Consider the following 20,984-nt stretch of genomic DNA (forward strand, 5'->3'; position numbering starts at 1 on the left):
TTTGACGAGCAATGACAATGTTCCAAAATCAATTTTCGAAATTTATTATTTGAAAACTCAAAAGTACTCAGCTACCTTCGAACTTTTCAGAAGCACTCCTTGTCAGCGTGACGAAAATGAAAAAAATTTTTTCAAATATAAATCAAAACGTTCATGTCTTCGATTTTATAAAAAAAGGTAAATTGCACACGTGTCCTGCACCGATCGATAAATCCAATAAAAATATATATGTATATGTAGAAAATGTATTTAACCATCAGTTGGTAAAAGATAGTAAAGAAGAAAATATGTTCATATGGTTCATATATATATATATATATATGTCGTGTACAAAATGAAAAATGTATTCACGCGAAACACAAGTGTGACATCAGTGACAGTTACCTACACCTACTGCAATTACAAAATATAATAATGCTCCTCTCAGCATTGTTTATTCGATTTATTCTCGGCAATCTGTCAGATGTTAGGGGCTGATCGGTTCTCAGTCGACTTTCAACAGGTCGAACGAATTTGTGGAAACGGAATTTTGGAATTTTCGTATTGAGATAACACTTTGATCGCCGAAAAAAATATAGCGGCATACGAAAATCACGTACCTCTTTTTTTATTGCGTGTGTGTCCGTAGAAATAGCTTTGTTTACAATGCTTCGTGTTGTCCCGAAGAATGCTTCAATTCTTTAAGAAATCCGGTAAAGTTTTTATTGTCACACACGTTTGGTTTTGTTTGGTTTTGATGCATTTTTTTTTCATTACAATTATACATGTATTTTTGCAAGCACGCTTTGTTATTGGTTTGTAATACGGTAAGAATGAGCGTCTAACCTCTATCGAAGTTTATCGTTTTTATGCGTATGTACGAGAATCTAATCGTTCATCAGCAAAGCTTCTGTGTGTTCTAATGGAAATTCAAATATTAAAAAGTCCATTATATTTATCTTTATCAGACATTGCCTTCTTTTTAGCATCTTGACAACCATTTTTTTTGCTATTCACACATTTCATATTGGCAGAGAACATAGATTTTTACCCGATTAATGACAATATAGATCAGCCAGTAAAAAAAGGTCAAAGCTATCCGACAAATATGACAATTAGAATTTAATGCAGTTTTATAAATGAAAAAATTATTATTTGGAGATCATATCTGAATAAAATGTCTTTATAAAATTTTAAGTCTTATTACAAATCAATCATTGTGATCCAATGAAGATGGAGTTGACTGATACAATAGTTGAATTGTTGTGTACTTCTAGGCCAAAGAGACAAAGCCAGATCGAATTCAGGTGTTTTATCAGCCAGTCCTAAAAATCCAACAGGAAAAAATGCACGATATTCCAATTCGACGACTGCTCAGGCAGGCACGATTTGTAGCCTCGAGGAGGAAGAGGAGGAGAGTTTTGAGTCCAACGTAATGGACGATCGGACTTATTTCTGTTCTCGACTTTCCAAAACACTCGGGGAGATCCTTGCGGATAAAGGTGCTCTCGGTTATTTCATACAGTTTATGGACAGACGTGGCTCACTAGCACTTATCAAATTTTGGATGGAGGTAGAATGCACTTGTGGCCCGTGTGTCACTGACGACAACACAACCCTCTATCCAGACTCAAAAAATTACAAATTGCGGTCCACTGAGCTTCTCAATAAAGATTTTTCCCAATTTGGTCAAGATCAATTTAACGTTGATGTTGTAAATAGTAACGAGACAGATCCAAATGTCAACCAGGTTATGAAAAACAGCCGACGCATAAGTCTTAGACAACCAGTATCAACTATCAAACAAGATGCGTTCAGAATTTATAATAAATATATCACCAATGATTCTTCGCTTGCAAATGGTATATCCGACCAAGTCAAAGATGACATAGAAAAATCTCTCAAGTGCGACAACATCCAACCACTCATCAGTTGTTTGAAAACTGTACAAGCAAGTGTTTATAAAACACTTGAGGACGAGTAAGTTACATTCATCAATTTTTAGTGTCAATAATATATATAAATTGGGTAATCGTTTGCGTTTTAAGCAAAAAAAAACTCTAAATCAATCTTCCCTATGAGGTTTTGAGAAAATTAAAAAAGCTCATAAATTTGAAAGCTGTGAGACGATCAAGAAATTTTTTCTGACAACTAATTGCGGATAACTGATAGTATTTTTTCTGACAGTTAAATGGTTTATCGGTAGATCTTTGATATTCAGTGTACAAATATGCATAAAATTTCTCTAGAAATTTATACTTATCAATCTCTCCAGGTACGTGAATGATTTTTTGAGGAGCGAGTTCCATTGTAAACATCAAATTGATGTTCTAACAAGCGGCGACGTTAAACTCTCTGATATACTCTACAACGAAACTGCTTTCTTCTATTTCATGGAAGTAAGATAAGATTCATAAAACACAATAATATGTTTTGTGAAATACGGCAGTAGACAGTAACGATAATTTTTTTTTATAGTTCATGGAACTTGAGAACAAACGAGAATTGTTGGATTTTTGGATGACAGCAGTTAACTATAAGCAAAATTTGTTAGAGAAAAATGTCAGCCTCGATCCCAGTGAGGCTCAAACTGATGCTCTCATTATTTATGACAAGTATTATCAAACACTGAATTTGATATGAAATATCATCGTTAATATTATTAACATCGTTACTGATCGTAATATTTTTGTCCACAGGTATTTTAGTCTTCAAGCAACGATGCCACTGGGGTTCTCAGATAAAATACGTTTCCAAGTTGAACAAAATATCTGTCGGGAAGGGGGCGACGGACCACAGCCGGACTGTTTCGATCATCCCTGCATTATTGTATATAATTTCCTCAGTAAGGTAATATTCGATGTTTTCATTTGAATTTCAATTTAAGCATCGGACATCATTCATTTGTACATTAATCGTCAACACGAATACGCAGACAGATGGACAATTTTATATCGATATCGTTTTCCTTGGAATGTAGGAAAATATTTTTTATGTCTCACTTCAGTTAACTTCAAGCAATGCCGAAAACAAAACAATTGTTTAAAAATCGTGTTAACATACCTAAGGAGATTTCTAAATGAAAATTGGTTTTTTGCACAAAGTTAACATTTTTCTTTATTGTATACGTTACAGCACTACCTGCCTGCATTCTTATCTTCCCAGTTGTATTATAAATACTTATCTGAACTCATCGGGACCATTCAGAGTAGCGCTTGTACTGGTCTTCAACAAACGCGTGTAAGGAGAGCCGGTGAGTATGTTCTTATCTCAAAATTCGTATGATAAGTCTCTATTTCTACTTTGAAAAACAAAGCTAAGAGGAGAGGGGAGCGTTGAACACATTTTTCCACGTTTTTTATTCTCCTGTAAAACTAATCGTCGACCATGAAAATTAAATATATACAAATAAATTATTGATAAATGTTCCGAAGGTTCCGATTGTAGCAGCGAAATAAGCTCGTTCAGTACCCAGGAAACGAACATGAGCGGACACATTGAAACGAACCGAACCGACAATGAAAATACAAGAAATAATAATGGGAGCATGAGCATAGATACCAGACAATTGTACGATCCAGATTCACTTTGGAAAAGAGCAAAGAGCACGTGAGTGCACTGATTTTTAACCGATAATGGACTATTTGCAATAATGAAGTTCTTGGATTATTTCACTGAACAATTTTTGGTTTTTTTTTCACAGGCTTAGTGTCGGTTACGTTGATGATATGGGAAGATTCGTCACAGAAATCGAGCCAGATCCGCGAAGAAAATACGGTAAGGAAAAAATACTGAATTTTCGTATATTTCGACGGATCAACAAAAAAAATGCAAGAGCAATTTAAAATAAACGACAAAAAATGAGTTAATATTCCACCATTTATATACTTCGTATTGCTTCTCTTCCGCAATTAATCATTTGAAATATTTCAGAGTCTCGACTGACGCGTGCGGTTAAACGTTTTATACACGTCGAACAAGATAAGGTGAGATAAGTTTAATTGCAATTGGGGATAACGAAGAAAAAAATGTTCCTCCGTTCGTATATGCTATTCTCATAATATTATTTTCACACGACGTACATATGTTTTTGTTGGACTGTTAACAGGCAAAAGAAGAATTGGCGTGGAAAATAGCGGAGATGATAGTACGCGAGATAACATCTCTGACGCTGGGTGATCGTGACGTTTCGACGTGATGGAATTTGTCTTATTTACCATTATGGCATACTTAGCCATCGATAACTGCGTTGCCAAGATGGCAGCTGACGAAATTGGCTCTTGTGTAGCAGGAACGAAAATACGATAAAAGAGCAGAATTATTAAATGAAGATCAGTTCGTCGTGCACTGTCGAAAAATCAAAGGCTCTCTGATAAAAAAAAAAACTTGATCTACTTACGATTGCACGTACTTGCTCGATGGTGAGCAAAAAGAAAAGAGAATGAAACTAATCAAAATCAATTAATTACTCGGCTTAAGTAATTGAAATATAAGATTATGAATCACTCGTTTGAAATGGTCAGACAAATTGAGTGATTAAGATAAAATTAAATGCATAATGTGAAGTGATTCGAACGTATTGATTATTATGTACGCGATGATAAGTTTCATCAATGATAGAGGAGGAGTGGTGAATTCGTCTTGAATTTAACCATCTACTTAAGTGAGATTATACGATAGTATCAAATTCGTTTTTTATGTTCGTATCCAGTTTTTTTGTGTACGTTTAGCGAGATCATTTATGAAAACGTTGATGTATTGCTGCTGTTTTTTCTTTTTTTTTTTTTATTTTGTTCCAATTATTATGATGTTATTTTCTTGAACAAATGAAATAGACTCTACGGAACTAGACAAAGTTTCTCAAACTGCGACAACAAGAGAACGAAAAGTTTCTACGAAATCTAAAATAACCGTTTTCATCAATTGCCACAGAGATCGCATTGAATAAAGTTTGCTCCATTTTTATGCCTTCATATTGGAAAAACAATCCTAATGAGGTATAGTGTCTACGTTTAAAATTATCGTCGTCTTCGGTGCTGACACGAACGAACAAACTGTATTCCTAGTTACGTAGTTGCGTGACTCAGGAAACTCGTCTTTAAATACATGATAAATGATATTTTTTTAACGTTTTGAAATTTTTGTTGAATATATATTGTTGTTCATTAGTATTAAAAAATAACGGTCACGTTTTCAAACAACAATTTACCACAGTCGATTCTGGATGTGTCAAAAAATCTTCCCATGAGGCTCGAAATTTACCACAACGGAAGTCAGAGTTGATTTAAAAAATTGATTTAGAGAAGAAAAATGTTGAACCGAAACGGCGAAAAAATGATGAGATTATTCGATAGTGAGAGGATGGAAAAAATTGTACAATAGTTACAACTCATTTGAGAACTAATTGCGCGGAAACTATGATTGAAAATAACGAGAAAAGTTTATACAATTTGAGACTTCGATGTATGAAAAAATGGAAAACGTTAAAGTGTGTATATGTATAAATAGATATATCTATATTTTTCGACGTATGGCTTTTTCGGATATCGCCGAAGGTGCTTGTTTCCCCTGAAGAGTAAGGAAAACGGATCTAATACAAGTAGAAGAAAGAAAGAACGAAATGAAAAATTCTTCCGATTGAGAGCTGAGTGATAACGTATTTTTCTTTTCGATACTATTTTGTACATAACGAATAATTCTGTACAACTAACTGTAAAATTTAAGTTTGTCAAGAATAAAATACGGAAAAGAGTATTGAATATTTGTTTTGTTACTTTTTTTTATTATACAAATAAAATACTTGCGAACATGTTTGCGTGATTTTAAACAAATTGAAACGAACGCATTTTGAGTAAAAAAAGAATATTTGAATATTATAATACTTCGCTTCGTAACACGCTTCGTATTTTGTAGTATCACAGTCGTAATTCTTAGCTCTTAAATATTTATAAAAAGAAATCCATTTTTTTATATAAATTAATTTATTCCTTTATTCAGAGAGACGACGAACCGTTTATGCTCGTGTGTGGCGTGTAAGCATACTTTGGCGTCAATAACGGGGAAGATTCCGAAAAATCACTACTCTCGTCTTCTTTTACTATTTTGTTGAATCCCAATTTCTTGAGACACCATTCCGTACGTAATTTTTCTCGTTTACCCCACCGACGGTAAACGAGAGAATTGAAGAATGCTTGGAGTGGATTGGTCACTGCCTGAGAGCAAAAAAAGAAACAATGAATTTCATTTTTATTATGAATTCAATTGAGCAAAATCTAGAGTATACTTTTGTGATTATTACGAAATCTGAGAATATATGATGAACAAAACAAAATTTACATTTATTGTTATTGTGATGAAATAACTTACCATAATATACCACAAAGTAATGATTACTTTGATTGGTAATTGGAACCACAAGGTCCACAAAAGAATACCATTTATTAAATTTGGTACCCAACAGACGTAATAGACGATATTGGTAAGAGCGAATTTGAGTTTAATTGTTTGGACAAGTTTCCTCTCGCGTCCGGTAACTTGAGAGAGACTGCAGTTGACAGCGTCTTGTAAATTCCTCGTAGACGAGACGTACAGCGCAGGATTTACAATCATTACAGCTGCCAGTAAAACGTACGTAGCACAGTAGTTTGGCAGTATCCGCAATATTGCTGTTGACAGGGATGTCAAGTTGTGACAACTATTTTTAAAAACAAAAAAGAAATAGAGAATAAACTAATGAGGGCTTTGACATATGTAATCAAATTGTTACAAGATATTGTAAATATTCACTTCGCATCAGGAATGTACAAAATGGTTAAGCCAAAAGTAGTGAGTACAGCAGGACAGATCCAAGCGATAGCGTGATAATAAGATGGATGTCCAGCTCGTTCACCAAGCAGAAGTTTCATGTCATATGCGTAGCAAAGAGTCCAAATCCATGTGGCCATGTAGAAGTATTGCGTCCAAGCCTGGAAAACTCTTGTTCGTCATTCTGATTTTTGAATGTTCCTTCACATTCTTTGCCCCAATCTTACAGACTTTGCAACTGGCAACCTGTATGTTCGCTCAATATTTGAGGAATGAAGTTTTCAATATTTACCGATGAAAGGGCACAAAATACAACGCTCGAAGTATCATCCTCCATGGGCATGATGCTCTTAAAGTTCATCCACAGTGCCGATCTGACAAAAACTCCTGTAAATATGGTGCAACGATAACTACATTATTTGTTTCCTCAATTCTATAATGACGCTAAACATCGTATGTATTTTTTTTACATACCCAATGAAGCAAAGAGATCTGCTATAGCTAAACTAATAATAATGTCTTTTCCTCTGGAGGCTGAAAAATTTTGGCACCGATGAGTCCATGAGGAAGTTTGCCGAGGAAGAATCTGAAAAAGTAAATGGAAATAAAAATTTATTCCATTCAAAACACTTGAGAAATACAAATCATAGAATCTTGACAGATTTCCTTTTACATCCGTGTATAAATAAACATTGAAGTATTCGTTACGAATAAAGAAGCTAAAAAAATGTTCCACAATGTGAGTTATATTTGAATGAATTACCTGATATATAGCTCCGAGAATTCCCATTGCCGATGAGAGCATGCAAACAGTATTATAAGTATCAGTGTTAAATTCTTGCATTATAACTACTGCCATGTCAGTACTGTTGTTGTGATGACAACAAAACGTTTGTATTGTAGGGTCGGCCATATTAGTTTTTTATTTGTTTATTCAAATTTGCGACTTTACAAAAAGATTTATGCTCAAGTCTGTGCTCAAAAACGCGTATTCTAGAGAGAGCAAGAGAGAGCGTTCGTTTTTTAAGTCACACACGAGATAGAATGAGATAGGTACGGTAAGCCGGCGACTGTCTTATCTCGCGGTTAGTACTTTGCTTTGGCTGTAAAATAAGATACACGCGCACAAACTTGTATGAACGACGCGACGAAAGCTCTATCTCGAGAAACGCGTTTCGCTCACTGAAAATCGAAGAAAAAAATGTTTTAAATCCCGATTAACGAATAAATTCATAACCACAACGATGAAGAGAACGACAACTTAAAAAAGACGCCTGTTTTCTGCTTATGCAACACTCTATCGTTATTCTGTGCTGCATCTAAGTAAATGTACTTTTTTCCAGGGAATTTTTTTCTTCTCTCCCCATGACTCTGTGTATACTACGTTTACTTAAAGAAGCCGTACGGAAGCCTTGACCGAATGCTTCCCGCCTTTCTCATCGTCGAGTGCGTACAGATCATATAGATATATATGCGTGCATGATTTAATAACAATGATATACTACGGTGATGTAGTTTTACGTATATATATTCATATCGTAAAAGAATAATAATTGCAGAGAAAAGACGCATATTACATGTCACTTTGCACATATTGGGAAAAGGATCAGTGAAACTCGTATAATTACTGCACGATAAATATTGAATGAACGAACTCATTCCGTACGAAAATGTCGCTGTCAGATATGGTCATATAGCAGAGTGTCCTGCGTCATGTCTATTTCGAACATTTTTCTAGAAACTAAGAATTATCCAAGCTCAAGTTATTATCACCATGTGTGAGATGATATATCTTGAAAAATTGAACAGAATTTCTTTCATAATCGGTGTAAAAGAAAAGTGCGAAAAGAACGGATCATTTTTCTCGCATGATCAAGACTCTCAGATCGATATATATAATACTTTATGTATTCTTTTCGCGAATACAGAGGGTGTAATAATGGCTATTCGTGTAAATACGGCCAACTACTATATACTACAATAACGAATAAAATTTCCCACACTTTTTGTTACTTTAGGAAATGTGGGATTAATTCCAGGCTAAATGATACCAGGATTTATCTTCGCAATAAAAATTAAAATCAATTACCTGCTGCTGGACAAATGTAAAGATGTATAAAAAAAATTATTTATCGATTTACCCGGAAAGTAAAAAATGATAACGACTTTCAGATCTCTGATTAGTTTATGCATATTTATTCGTCGTAAGCACTAGGTAGGACGCGATGTTAGAATACATTGAGCAAGAATACATCCTATGCGCGACTCCTCAAGCCTACATTAGTAAACAAAGTGTGATATAAAAAAATCTTATGCGTTATTATATCAATCTGTTAATGTTGAACTCAGATAGTGGATACAGAGGCTTCAATTTAATGAAAATATAAACTTTCGATAATTTTGAGGTATTCACAGACGAAGATTCTTTATTTTCGAAGAGAACATTTTCGACGTCGCGTTATATAACGATGGGACACAGCATGAATTTTTCCTCGTATACATAGATGATTCTCGACGAGCTTGACTTGGAACGGTCTCAATTTCTGTAACAAACAAAGCAAATATATAGATATTTAGTAAACTGGTAACTGGTGGTACATGTGATATCGAACAACACGCTCAATGCACTGAGGGCATATGCTCTTAAGATTTTCATGCAGTCCAGCGAGACAGATTCATTTCCAATCTATTGAAAAGACTTGGTCTCAAAGGAAATCAGAGTCGAGATAAGAATCACAGAAATTGACTGAACAGGTTGATTTTTTGCACTCTATTCGTTAAAATTCAGTATTATTTTAATTACTGATAATAATTAAAGCATGATTACTGAAAAATATGATTAAACATTATATTTTTCGCGTAAAAAATTCAAAATTTCATGTAAAAAAAAGTCGATATCAACGTTAAAATCCCCATCCTTAAAAGGTTAATATACACATGGTCCCAGCCAAAATGATCCGTCTCAATCCGAGAAAAGAGGCAAGAACATGGTTTTTCTATTTTCAATTGTACTCGAGAGTTGTTGAAAAACAAAATTCTGGTGGAATATCGTGAAAACAAATAAATAAATTAACCTAAATTTGATGGCACACATTCGATTTTCGGTATATTTTTATTATCATTTTTCCGCCAAAGAACGTAACGATATGATGCCTCGTGCATTTTTGTTGCACCAAAAATTAGGGTCTACATGGAAGGTCAGGGGGTAAGAAACGAGAAAATTATCAGATATTTCTATTTGCAGTGCTTTTTGAAAAACGTGAAAGGGTACTAAATGTCCTCGGTGCTTTTCACAGATAATTCATCGTAAAGATGTTACGAATAATTTGAAAACTCAATGGATTTACACTGCACGGGAAGTATCTTGTCAACTCGAGATCGTTGTGGCCCAACATTCGCCATCGTGTAACTCGAAGCCTTCTGGACACGGGTTTGATTGACTCGATGACCACGCAAGAAATTGCCATTTCGGGTTGATTTCAAATGGATCCCACGGCTTGCAATCAACTGACGCGTGGGGGGAGCCAATTATGACAAAGATGGTCACTGCCAGTACAATAAAAAAGATCCAAAGACCAGAGAGTGCCTTCATATTGATTATCAAAAAACGACAAAATTTCAGTTATTAATGTCCGAAATTCAACTCAATAATAATCGTCGTTGTGCGATCCGAAGAAAAACTTTTTACTAACGCAGACGCGAATGATGCTTTTCGTGAGATTACAAATCTATTTGTACTCATGACGACCTCTGAATTTTAGTCCTCATTCAAAAAAAAAAACGTTCGAAAAAAAGTCTTTTTAATGGTATCGAAGCGCAAAGAGTGCACGACGATTGGGAATCGAGTCGATAGTTGATAATATTAATGATTGAGATTAATATTGATGATGTGGTTGGTGGGGAGAGACCATTAAGTTTTGGATTCTTTATTCCAATACAATCATTCATCTGTTTTTCACCTGAATAAACGCAGTTTAATTCCCCCTCTTGTCCCTCTCGCATCGCATATCGACGAATATAATATACATTAGGGTGGTCGTTATTTGGGTCACATGTGAATTTCGCAAGTCCCCTCATAAAAACACAATCAAGGTGTATAAAAAATGAGGTATGCAAATTTTTAAGACGCCTGGAAAATTTTAAATTGTGCCCCTACAGGTTTCAATTTTGGAGGCGGCAACAATACATGTATATTGTCATGCTCTCACTCCATCGTTTCTCCTACGTGTAATATTGGTGAGAAAAATCTAAAACTCAGCACATATATTGTGTATATTATAAGGTATGAAATTTATTTTTTTTAGATTTTTCCAGCAACTATTATTATAATTACCAGCTACCCTTACCAGCTAATTACCAGCTATTATTACAATTACTTATTTTTGACTTTTTAAGTTATTCCCGTCAACCGTTGCTGGTTGTGTCTGTTGCTATTTTAATAATATTTTCAACCATATCTATAAAATTCCGTACCTAAAAGTTCAATTTTTGTGAAAGCCCTGGAAAGTCCCTAGAACTAAATTTGAATTTCAAATTTAAACAAAAAGATAATAATAATTTCAAATAAATTATTGTAATTAAAGATTCAACTCTTATGGACGATAAAATTACATGTGTTATATTTTTATACATCGATTTATGAAAAATCACCGAATTTCGAATCATACGAAAAATTAACTATAAAATACCATTTGGTAATATATTTCCACGTAAACGTTTGACGGACCGCTTACTTGGAGCTGGTATCTTGATTTTCTTTACAATGAGTTTGTTACAGGTGACCTAGAGGTATCGAACGTAAGCAATGTTTAAAGCGGTCCGTCAAACGCTTACGTGGAAATATATTACCTAATTGTATTTTATAGTTAATTTTTCATATGATTTATTTAATTTATTTGAAATTATTTTTTTGTTTAAATTTGAAATTCAAATTTAGTTCTAAGGAATTTCCAGAGCTTTTACAAAAATTGAACTTTTAAGTACGGAATTTTATTAAAAAATTTTAGTAATTTTAGTAAAAAGCAAAAAATAAGGTTATCTGTGTACCGCTGGTAATTATAATAATAGTTGTTGGAAAAATCTAAAAAAAATAAATTTCATACCTTCTTATATACACAATATATGTGCTGAGTTTTAGATTTTTCTCACCAATATTAAACGTAGGAGAAACGATTGAGTGAGAGCATGACAAAATACATGTATTTTTGCCAGCGTGAGCCCAGTCGCGCTCTTCGAATCGCGAATCTGTTAGAATTCTCGGAAATTTTTATCGCTTCAATTGAAACATACGAACTGCAAAAAAAGGCAAGAAAATAGAACTTTCTTTGGCAAATGACCGAATGATAAATAAAGGAAAATCCATGTATTATTAAAAACCGGAAAGTGAAGCGTATTCTTTCAATTTTCTGGGCAAATGGCAAGTCGATCGTTGGCGTGCAACTGACTTTCGCATTCTTCGCATACGCATGAATATACCCTCACAAAATGCGGTGAAAGTTGCAATTATTAAAGTGAATCATTATTGAGATCCATAATTGCAAGTGAGCTTTCCGAGCGAAAATTTAAGGAGGTCACTCCGTGTGGCAGCCGGATTTTTGGGGTAGTTTTGCGATTTTCTTGCCGCGAGGAAAAAAAACAGTCTTTTGAAACCTTAAGGGTTTATTTATTGGTATTTCAACTTTATGATAGAATTTTTTAAATCTGATATCTCGGGTAGATTCGATGTAAAACTATTCCACAGGAACCCATATGTTTCTCCATGGTTTTCACGATTCCAGGGGATTGGTTTATCTGAGATGAAAAAACTAAAGAGTGTTTTGATTTGTATAAGGCAGTGGCTAATTGCTTGAACTAAAATCATGCGGAAACGTTAAATATCGAAGGATTTTCGTGCTTTGAAACATTTTTGAAAATCGAAACTTTGTGTTTCATAGCGCGAAAATCCTTCAATTATTAATATTTCTGTACGATTTTAGTTCAGGCGATAGCCACTGCTTTGCAAATCTAAATGCTCATTGGTTTTTTCGTCTCAGATAAAACAATCCTTGGAATCGTGAAAATCATGGAGAAACATATGGGTTCCTGTGGAATAGTTTTACACCGAACTAACCCGAGATATCAGAGTTAAAAAATTCTATCATAGAGTTGAAATACCAATAAATAAATTCTTCAAATTTCAAAAGTCTAAGTTTTTTTTTCTCGCCGAAAGAAAATCGCAAAAAAACCCCACAAAATCCAGCTGCCACACGGGGTGATCGTTAAACCGGCCAGCCTCGCTGAGATATTTAATATACGGATAAAGTATGTAATTTTTTGTCTGACAAACATGATTTGAGCTCAGGCAGTAAAAAATAGTAATCCTCACGAAACATAAGGGCGGCAGTGTCCACTCGAATCCCTCATCTGACGCCGGGGGCAGGGTCCTTTGATCGCGTGGTGGCCGCCTCGATTATTGCGCCAACAATCAACGTTCATCGTCAAAATGCCAATCATCACTAAAACTATTATAGATATGGAACCGGAAAAATCATTGTTCCAGCACGGTAGCTTCATTCTAACTAATGTGACATTAGCGAATAGCGCAACAGAAGAAAGATAATGCGGTAGAAAACTCGGAACCGGTTTACCTTACTCCGTTAAGTTCCGGCTCATTGACAATAGTCTTGAGCTCATCTGATAATCGCACTGAATCATTAAGTTGCAACATCAGCACGTTCATAATTATTTTGTACGGATGGTATTCATGGAACTGTGAGAGGACATAGGTTGGATTTATAAAAACGATTTTTCATATCGAGAAGATTATTTGTATTCTACTTATAATTTTAATAATAGTTGTATAACACTAAAAGGCGTGATCGTGAACGCCAAACGTAAAATTTAATCGAAGAATGAGAAATTGTATTCCTCGCGACCGTTATTCCCTGGGTGAGGTTTTTGCTAGAAGATTGTTGTTTTTCCCATCATTTCGACTTTCTAACTCCAACATTCTTCGAGTTTATATATGGGTATGTGTATACCACACGTTGAGATTCAAGGTCGAAATTGATACAAACGTGTGAGCCGAGAGTAATCCATGTCTTGCACATTACAGTTTAAACTTCAATGTAATTAAGGAGGGTGGCTACCGACGATACAATGTTGCCATGCTAAACCATGTTAAATACATTAAAAATTTCAAAATGATAAGAATTTAATAAAATTTGGTGAACATATTCTTTAGGGCCAAATTTGACAGTACAAATTTTTTAAGATTTTTCTTCTGTACAGTTATCGAGTAATTGATCACTAAAGTTCAAGTGTATAAGCATAGCGTTTCCATATATATAGGTATACATTCCGGGCATAAGAAATCTGCTTTAATCCGTAATTACTCGATAACTAAGCAGAAGAAAATTTTGAAAAAAATGGTGTCTTCGCACTTGATGTTGAAGAACATTATCACCAAATTTGATCAATTTCTTATCAATTTGACGAACGTAGCCACCCTCCTTAATATGAAAAAAGGAAACTCACCTCGATTAAAAAGAATATGAGTTGAATAAATTAACACGCATTCAAGAGTTGTGTAACTGTATTTCCTTTTTCGTTTTCAATTCATATCGTCACGTATCGGTTGATGATCTTCATTTTTCTACATTTTTTTTCAAGAGAAGACATGGGTTGTTTTCTTTTTTAAAAAGTTCTCTTAGTAACCCAAAATCATCGATATCTTTATTTCTTTTTTATTACGTGTCAATTTTCAGTTTGAGAATGCGTTGGTCAAATACATTTAAAAACAGTAGGCAATGAGAATCTACATATTTGATTTATTATTCAACATCTATTTTGAACAAGTACAGTAGAGGAAAACGCAGAAAACAAACGCGAAGGAAAATTCCTTCCGATAACATTTTTCAATTTCTGTGACATTTTTTGTGTTCTTACGGACGATAAAGTTAAATCGAATGCGAAGTTATCCTGTCGCAAACACATCTATTTCAAGAGGTCCGTGAGTGGTAGGCGTAGACAAGTCACAATCGGGCATAAGTTCTCCGCAGACACACTCGCACCGTGTGGGTGCTCCATACGTACACGGAGGGCATCTACGAGTGATCTTGCACTTTCTTCATTCCCGGGGGAGTGCTGAAATTTCAATTACAGCAAATAAAAGTACCATTGCAATTGCAGCAAGTAAGGCTGAACTCACGCCATAAAATTTCGTGTTTTCCAGTAATTCGTCGAAACTTGGATAGATTTGATTTCAAACAAGACGTCCTGACTGTTTGATGATAGCTCGACTGACGCCTCACCTTTTTATACTAAACTTATAAGCCGAATAGTCAATGCCCTCGAAAAAATGAACGCGCAGTTTGACGACAAGTGTTAGACTTGACATAAATCGTTGTCATTAAGGATATTCAATAATTTGATCGATATCTGTTATGGATCTTCAATTTTGACATATACTCTCGCCCATTATACACCGCCAGAGTATGCCAGATGTATGAAGTCATGTGAAAAAATATCTACGCAGAGACTACGCGTGAATGAAGGCAAATAGACAAAAACCGAGTACTCTGCTATTCAGAGCAATTTCGAATTTTGAAATATCGTCCAACGTGGCGTTTTCGCTATTACTAAAAATGACGACCAAGGAATTAGCGACTGCATTACTCCCAATTATTTCCCAATTTATGGGGTAATGCGGGAATTTTCATAACAGTAAATACTACAACTATATTGCAATTGCAGCAAGAACAGCAAAATTCCCACCAGATGTTCGTTTTTTCCAGAAATTTTTCGAAACTCTGATAGATTTGATTCCAGCTAAGATGTTTTGAGTATTTGACAACAGCTTCAAAAATGATTTGCCCATTTATTCTAAATTCATCAGCAAATGAGTCAATTCTCGAGGAAAATTTACACGGTGTGAAATAAACGTGAAACCTTGTGTAAATCATCGTTAGTTTGGATCATCAAAGTTTGATTGATGGTCCATAAAAATAGGGGACGGTTTCGATCCATTGCACGACCGATTTCGAATAGAGTTCTTCGCAAAAAATACAGGAAACGTCTGGCAACGGAAGTTTAGCTACTTTCGCAGTCTTTTTCTTTTTGCCAACTAATTCGACCTGATATGACGGCCAGAATTCAAACGTAACCCTCAACAGTTCTCGAAATAAGCTTTGTTTTCAAACGAAAAACTTTTAACAAAATTCAAAATAAATTTAAAAAATCGGACAAACTGACACAAAAAAATGCTCCACTGAAGATTTCGACTAATTTTCTCGAATGTACGGTGAAATTGAATAAAATCTGAATTTTATGAAAAAAAAATTGGGCAAAGTGAACACAAAAATTTTCTTTTTAAAAAGAAAAGTTCACTTTGCTTCTTTTTTTTCAATAAATTCCAATTTCATTCAATTCTACCATATATTCAAGACAATTAGTCAGAATCGTCAGTAGAGCATTTTTTTCGAGGGAAAGTCCACTTTGCCCCATAATTTTTTTTTAGCAGGAAATGAAAAATAAGTGTGAAATAGTATATTACACCACAAGTATATTACACACACCTCGGCTTCGCCTCGGGCATTGTGACGCGCAGTGCAGGAATATCAAACTTTCTGCCCTTGTGGTGTATACTATTTTTCTTCATAGCCGGTCGAAAGTACGTTTCTTCCGAAATACGCAACTATCCATAGAAGATGTTTTGATGCCTGCCCCCGACATTTGCTGCACGAGCGAAGCGAGTGCTGCTGGTCGGGGGGGGGGGGGGCAGGCATCAAAAAAACAAGATATTAGCAAAGATAATTAATATGAATATTTGCATTCCTATGAAGCTGAAAATAAATCATTATTCCGAACGACTATATTCATTTTATCAGCCTGGTCACTTTATTTTTGGCTTTCACATTGATTTTATCTGGAAGGATAAATGTATGTTATTCGTTCGGATTTGTACTGTTTTGATAATAGTGCTTGGAAATAATATGGCATTTCCATAACATATTTCCGAATGAATAACATAATCTTATTCGTACGGTTTGCAGATGACTAGACACAACCTTTCAAAAAACACGTAAGCAATATCTGTTCAAACGTCAAACGTCAAAAGTAAAAAAAATAATTACGTCAAACCTTTCGGAATGCAGAAAAAAGTTTTTGCTCCCGCCGAGACAAATGAAGCGCATGCAGTTTTGACAGCGCAGAAATGTTATCTTTCGACTAAGGTGTGCAGAGAATAGTATATTACACACCTAGGGAGGGAAAATAGACTACTTCAAACCGCGGGCAGAATTGTCACCCGAGCCGAAGGCGAGGGTGATAAGCACGCGGTTTGAGGTGGTCTAATTTCACTCCCGTGGAGTGTATACGATTTTTCTGTCCGACGCAGGCGGAATGCGGCAACTTCGGCCCGCGCAGCGGGCCGAAAGTTGCCACTTTCCGCCCGGAGGGCTGAAAAAATTTTTGCTCCCGCTGTCACAGCGAGCGTGTTTTTTTTTTACAAATGCAGGAATGTTGAACTTTCGGCCCTGAAATCGGGGCCGAAAGTGCGTACTTTCGACCGAGGTATGAAGAAAAATCAATTTTTTAACACAACAATAGTTGACAGCACATATACAAACCGACGCTTATGGTAGTATTCACTTTGCCCCACGTTTCCCTGTATCTGCGATTACTGTCGTAAACGGCAATGAAAATATATGAATTTCAGTACAAATACTTTTTCACCTTGAAATTATATAAAAATGAGAATTAAAAAAAAATATATGTTGAAAAAACCATTTTTTTAAATCCAAAATCTAAAAAAATCAAGATGTTTTGGAAAAATATTTTTTTTGTTCATTTTCGGACAAATATGAAAGTTGAAAAAAAGTCAAAAAAATTTCCCTAATTTTTTGGGTATTCCGTTTTACCCTCGCCTACCCTAAATTCTATTTTGTCGCTCGACGTTCTGTCATGGAGCCATAATATCGGTATGGTTTGATCCATTACATACTATCAAAACATGTCAGATCTATAATATTAGGTGGATCATGTATATACGCAAAGAGACGTATCTAGTTGAGAAGGATATTTATAACGAACGGAAAATTATTCAGAATTATTCTAAACTTCAAATATATAGTATATAATAGAAATACACAGTTTGTTTTCGTAATGCTTTGTGTTTGTATTTTCTGTGGTTGTAATTTTTTGCGTCCCATTTTCCTTCTTTTGTAACTATTTTCGTTCGTAATCCGATTGGCAACTTCTGCATTTATTTGACAACGTCTTCTTTCTTAAATTAAAAGTCTTACAAGCATTGATTTCTATGACTTTACAGATGACTGCCCAAAGCGCTTAAATGTTTTTTTTACAGCATTCATGCTGTTTTTCAGGTTTCAAAAGCTACGGCAGTAAATAGCCGTTACATATTTAAAAAATCAAAAGAGCCAATGCGAGCCCGGTCGCAATCTTCCGCTGTCGAATATAATGAAATAGCTATTTGCATTACAAAGTGTCGAAGGCGACATGGCTATGAAGGATAAACTGGATATTTTATTGACGACAGCAATTCGTCTATTCCACTAGCTGCAAAATTAAATTCGAATAAATTCGAAAATACCATTGATTTATCAATAAAAACACTCCCTTTCGCGTTTTATCGAACTTTTTCAATTTAAAAGAATTTTTACTGCAACATGTTTCTCTTCGTTATCGAAACACGAAGATGGAAGCGTCCAGTGAATTACAGGAATTCAGTTTTCCGTATCATTATACATTCGTGGAAATAACCAAAAACACTAAAAGTTTTTAAAGCGCAACAGGTTTAATCAGTATCTCTTCAAATGATTATTTAATCAACTATGATATAAAGATCTCGTTTTAACATTGGGATGTAATAGAAGTAATTGCTGAGGAAGATCATTCGAATCTGAATAATGAAACGAAATATTCTTTCCCCTTTTGATTTAAATGTTCCGCGTTGTGCGGGCTATGAGTTTGGGGGATATTTCTAAGTGTGGATCCGGCTCGGGTCGTTGACAGATCCTGATGTTTAGGTTTCGTGGACAGGTAGGTAGTCGGGGAGGACGGGGTACGGGACGTCGCCTCAGCTCTTCGCTGTCGCTGTGTTTATTTACACCGGTGGACAGGCGTTTTGCTTCATCATCGGCCGAGGATGGATGTGGGGCAATCAGTGTGGGAATTTCTATTTATAACCTGGGAATTCCCTTATTATTGTGCGATAGTCCGACGCAATGCGGAGAGACACAAAACAAGGAGAATTTATTTTGAGTTATTCGTCGAGAGATAGTCGGGCGTTACAATAAATTATTCCAATACAAACTTTGTGATGTAGATCAGTCCTATTCCCCCATTTATTAGGAAATAGCACAAAAGACAAAAAACGCGTTCATTTCTTCATTTTATATCAAAAGCTAGAAATGTGAACCGACTTTGTCAATCTTGAAGAAACTAAATCATACACTGAATCTACCTTTGAACATCGCGAGCCTTGCCATTTACTCGAAAATTCTCAAAACACACAGACTGCAAAAAAATAAACAAAAAACGGAAGAACGGAACAGAACAAAACAGAAACGGAATTGATGTCTATCATCAATTTAACACTGAAGTTTTGAACAGAAAATCATTGCATTTTTCATACCCGAGAAGAAAAAGTCGAGGAGAAATGGAGGCTTAGAAAAAAGTAATTCTCACATGAACCTGCGACAAAGCCCATTTGAATCCCTCATCCGATCATCTGGACACGATCCCAAAATCATCGCCACGGTCGGTGGGGGGAAGGGGGGCCTCGTACCAGGACGATAAGTAGATGTAACTGCAGGTAGAGTAGGTTTACACGAGCTGCCAATGACCACGAAAACCATCATGGATACGAGACCGTAAAAAACGACGTTCCAGCTCAACAGTTTCATCTTTACTGATGAAATTTTTGGCAAGTATCTTTGCTGTAGAGAGTTAACGATGATAATAATACTAGCAAACCGGTTCGTCTTCTTCTGTTAGAATGTTTCGGCTCATTTACAATCGTCTGGATCTCATACGAAAAATGTGCTAAATCATATTTACAATATAAGTTATTTTGCAAATGAATAGAATTCATAAAATCCAAATGTCAGAAAAATGACATTGCAAGCCTTGCTGCACTCTTATGCCGAATACGCCGGTTTTCGGGCTTCATAGGTATGCTCAAATCCTCTGGACTATGCATGAATTTTTACGATGCATTGAACCCCAGCTCGATTGAAAGCGATACTTAGCGGAATCAATTCGACAATTCATGAAGTTTCACCGGGAATCGATAATTTCTGTTGTTCACTGTTGCCAAAGTGCCCTGCGGTGGATGAGCGAGCTCTTGGGAAAAGTCCTCAAAAAAACCTTGATCGAAACGGGCAAGCGAAACCCAAATAAAGTCCCACATGGAACTTTTTCTTTATGCTTGATTTGAATTGACAATTTAACGTCAAAAAACCCTAAATCGGGATTCGTAATTAAGAATATTTACTTTTTAAGAGTGAAGTAACAAAGGAGCATATTATTTCTATTAACCGATCAGAGCCTGAGGGATATCAAAAAACAAAAATGAGCGTGATTATGCATCCGGTGCAAGAGATGTCGTAGGTGGTCTCTTTTAGAGTAAAGCATTCTGCTGGATGGCATTACAAAAGAAATAAAACCGTTACTGTACGAAAATTGTGGACGTTTTCATTACGAAAAAATTAATGCTATTGCAATTGCAGACCGAAAAGCAAATCTTCCACCAGAGATCTTTATACTCTTTGAAAATTCGTTGAAACTTCGCTTGATTCCGAAGTTGCGTGCCCGAAGTGCCAACGAGTACGAAAACCATTATGGAGACGAGGCCATAAAAAACTACGTTCCAGTACGATATCTTCATTTTTACTGATGAGATTTTCGTGAATAAAAGACAGAGCTAACGGTTATAAGAGTTGGAACCGGTTTTTTCTTCTTCTCCTTCAAAATATTTCGGCATCTTCGTAAGAGTCTTCAATCGTACGAGAACGCACTAAACCATACGGCTGCAATGTCAATTATTCTTCGGTCATTCTATAAATGAATAGATAACTCATGCAAATCAAATCGAAAAAAATGATATCGCAAGTTCCGCTGTAGTCTTCTGTCGAATATGTCGACTTTTGGGCTTTATATGGATACTGAATTTGACTAAACTGCGCATAAATTTTACGACG

At 35.3% G+C, this 20,984-nt stretch overlaps 2 protein-coding genes across 6 annotated transcripts; one reads left to right on the forward strand and one right to left on the reverse strand.

Annotated features, from left to right (window-relative positions):
* Positions 1-356: 356 nt before the first annotated feature.
* Positions 357-5,738, forward strand: pkaap (A-kinase anchoring protein pkaap). Of its 2 annotated transcripts, none has more exons than XM_043416156.1 (10): positions 357-692; positions 1,257-1,959; positions 2,255-2,378; positions 2,458-2,594; positions 2,679-2,829; positions 3,115-3,232; positions 3,414-3,588; positions 3,683-3,756; positions 3,913-3,965; positions 4,088-5,738. In XM_043416156.1, exons 1-10 carry the CDS (start codon positions 668-670, stop codon positions 4,175-4,177), a joined length of 1,650 nt encoding a protein of 549 aa, XP_043272091.1. In that variant the 5' UTR covers positions 357-667; the 3' UTR covers positions 4,178-5,738. The 2 variants fall into 2 exon arrangements, with proteins under 2 accessions (XP_043272091.1, XP_043272093.1); XM_043416158.1 differs by lacking the exon at positions 357-692 and adding an exon at positions 717-806.
* A 2-nt stretch (positions 5,739-5,740) lies between these two features.
* On the reverse strand, positions 5,741-19,712 carry LOC122408997 (G-protein coupled receptor 143-like). 4 transcript variants are annotated; one of them, XM_043416161.1, is made up of 8 exons: positions 12,077-12,733; positions 10,131-10,912; positions 7,547-9,326; positions 7,258-7,369; positions 7,076-7,170; positions 6,766-6,944; positions 6,346-6,673; positions 5,741-6,191 (listed from the first exon to the last, which is right to left on the reverse strand). In XM_043416161.1, the coding sequence occupies exons 3-8, from the start codon at positions 7,694-7,696 to the stop codon at positions 5,973-5,975; spliced, it is 1,083 nt and encodes a 360-aa protein (XP_043272096.1). In that variant the 5' UTR covers positions 7,697-9,326; positions 10,131-10,912; positions 12,077-12,733; the 3' UTR covers positions 5,741-5,972. The 4 variants fall into 4 exon arrangements, with proteins under 4 accessions (XP_043272096.1, XP_043272098.1, XP_043272095.1 ...); XM_043416163.1 differs by lacking the exon at positions 12,077-12,733 and having other exon boundaries at positions 10,131-10,369; positions 10,743-11,543; XM_043416160.1 differs by lacking the exons at positions 10,131-10,912; positions 12,077-12,733 and adding an exon at positions 19,471-19,712.
* Positions 19,713-20,984: the final 1,272 nt, after the last annotated feature.

Source organism: Venturia canescens, chromosome 4 (assembly GCF_019457755.1).
Source record: "Venturia canescens isolate UGA chromosome 4, ASM1945775v1, whole genome shotgun sequence".
Taxonomy (NCBI): Eukaryota; Metazoa; Arthropoda; class Insecta; order Hymenoptera; family Ichneumonidae; genus Venturia; species Venturia canescens.

What these genes read in the sequence shown, in the direction of transcription:
- pkaap (XM_043416156.1), top strand. Translation starts at nt 668, where the DNA reads ATGCTTCAATTCTTTAAGAAATCCG. An exon ending in TATAAAACACTTGAGGACGA is followed by an intron (nt 1,960 to 2,254) that starts GTAAGTTACATT and finishes CAATCTCTCCAG; the next exon opens with GTACGTGAATGATTTTTTGA. An exon ending in CTTTCTTCTATTTCATGGAA is followed by an intron (nt 2,379 to 2,457) that starts GTAAGATAAGAT and finishes TTTTTTTTATAG; the next exon opens with TTCATGGAACTTGAGAACAA.
- LOC122408997 (XM_043416160.1), bottom strand. Translation starts at nt 7,696, where the DNA reads ATGGCCGACCCTACAATACAAACGTTTTGTTGTCATCACAACAACAGT. An exon ending in TTCTCGGAGCTATATATCAG is followed by an intron (nt 7,370 to 7,546) that starts GTAATTCATTCA and finishes TTACTTTTTCAG; the next exon opens with ATTCTTCCTCGGCAAACTTC. An exon ending in AGATCTCTTTGCTTCATTGG is followed by an intron (nt 7,171 to 7,257) that starts GTATGTAAAAAA and finishes CCATATTTACAG; the next exon opens with GAGTTTTTGTCAGATCGGCA.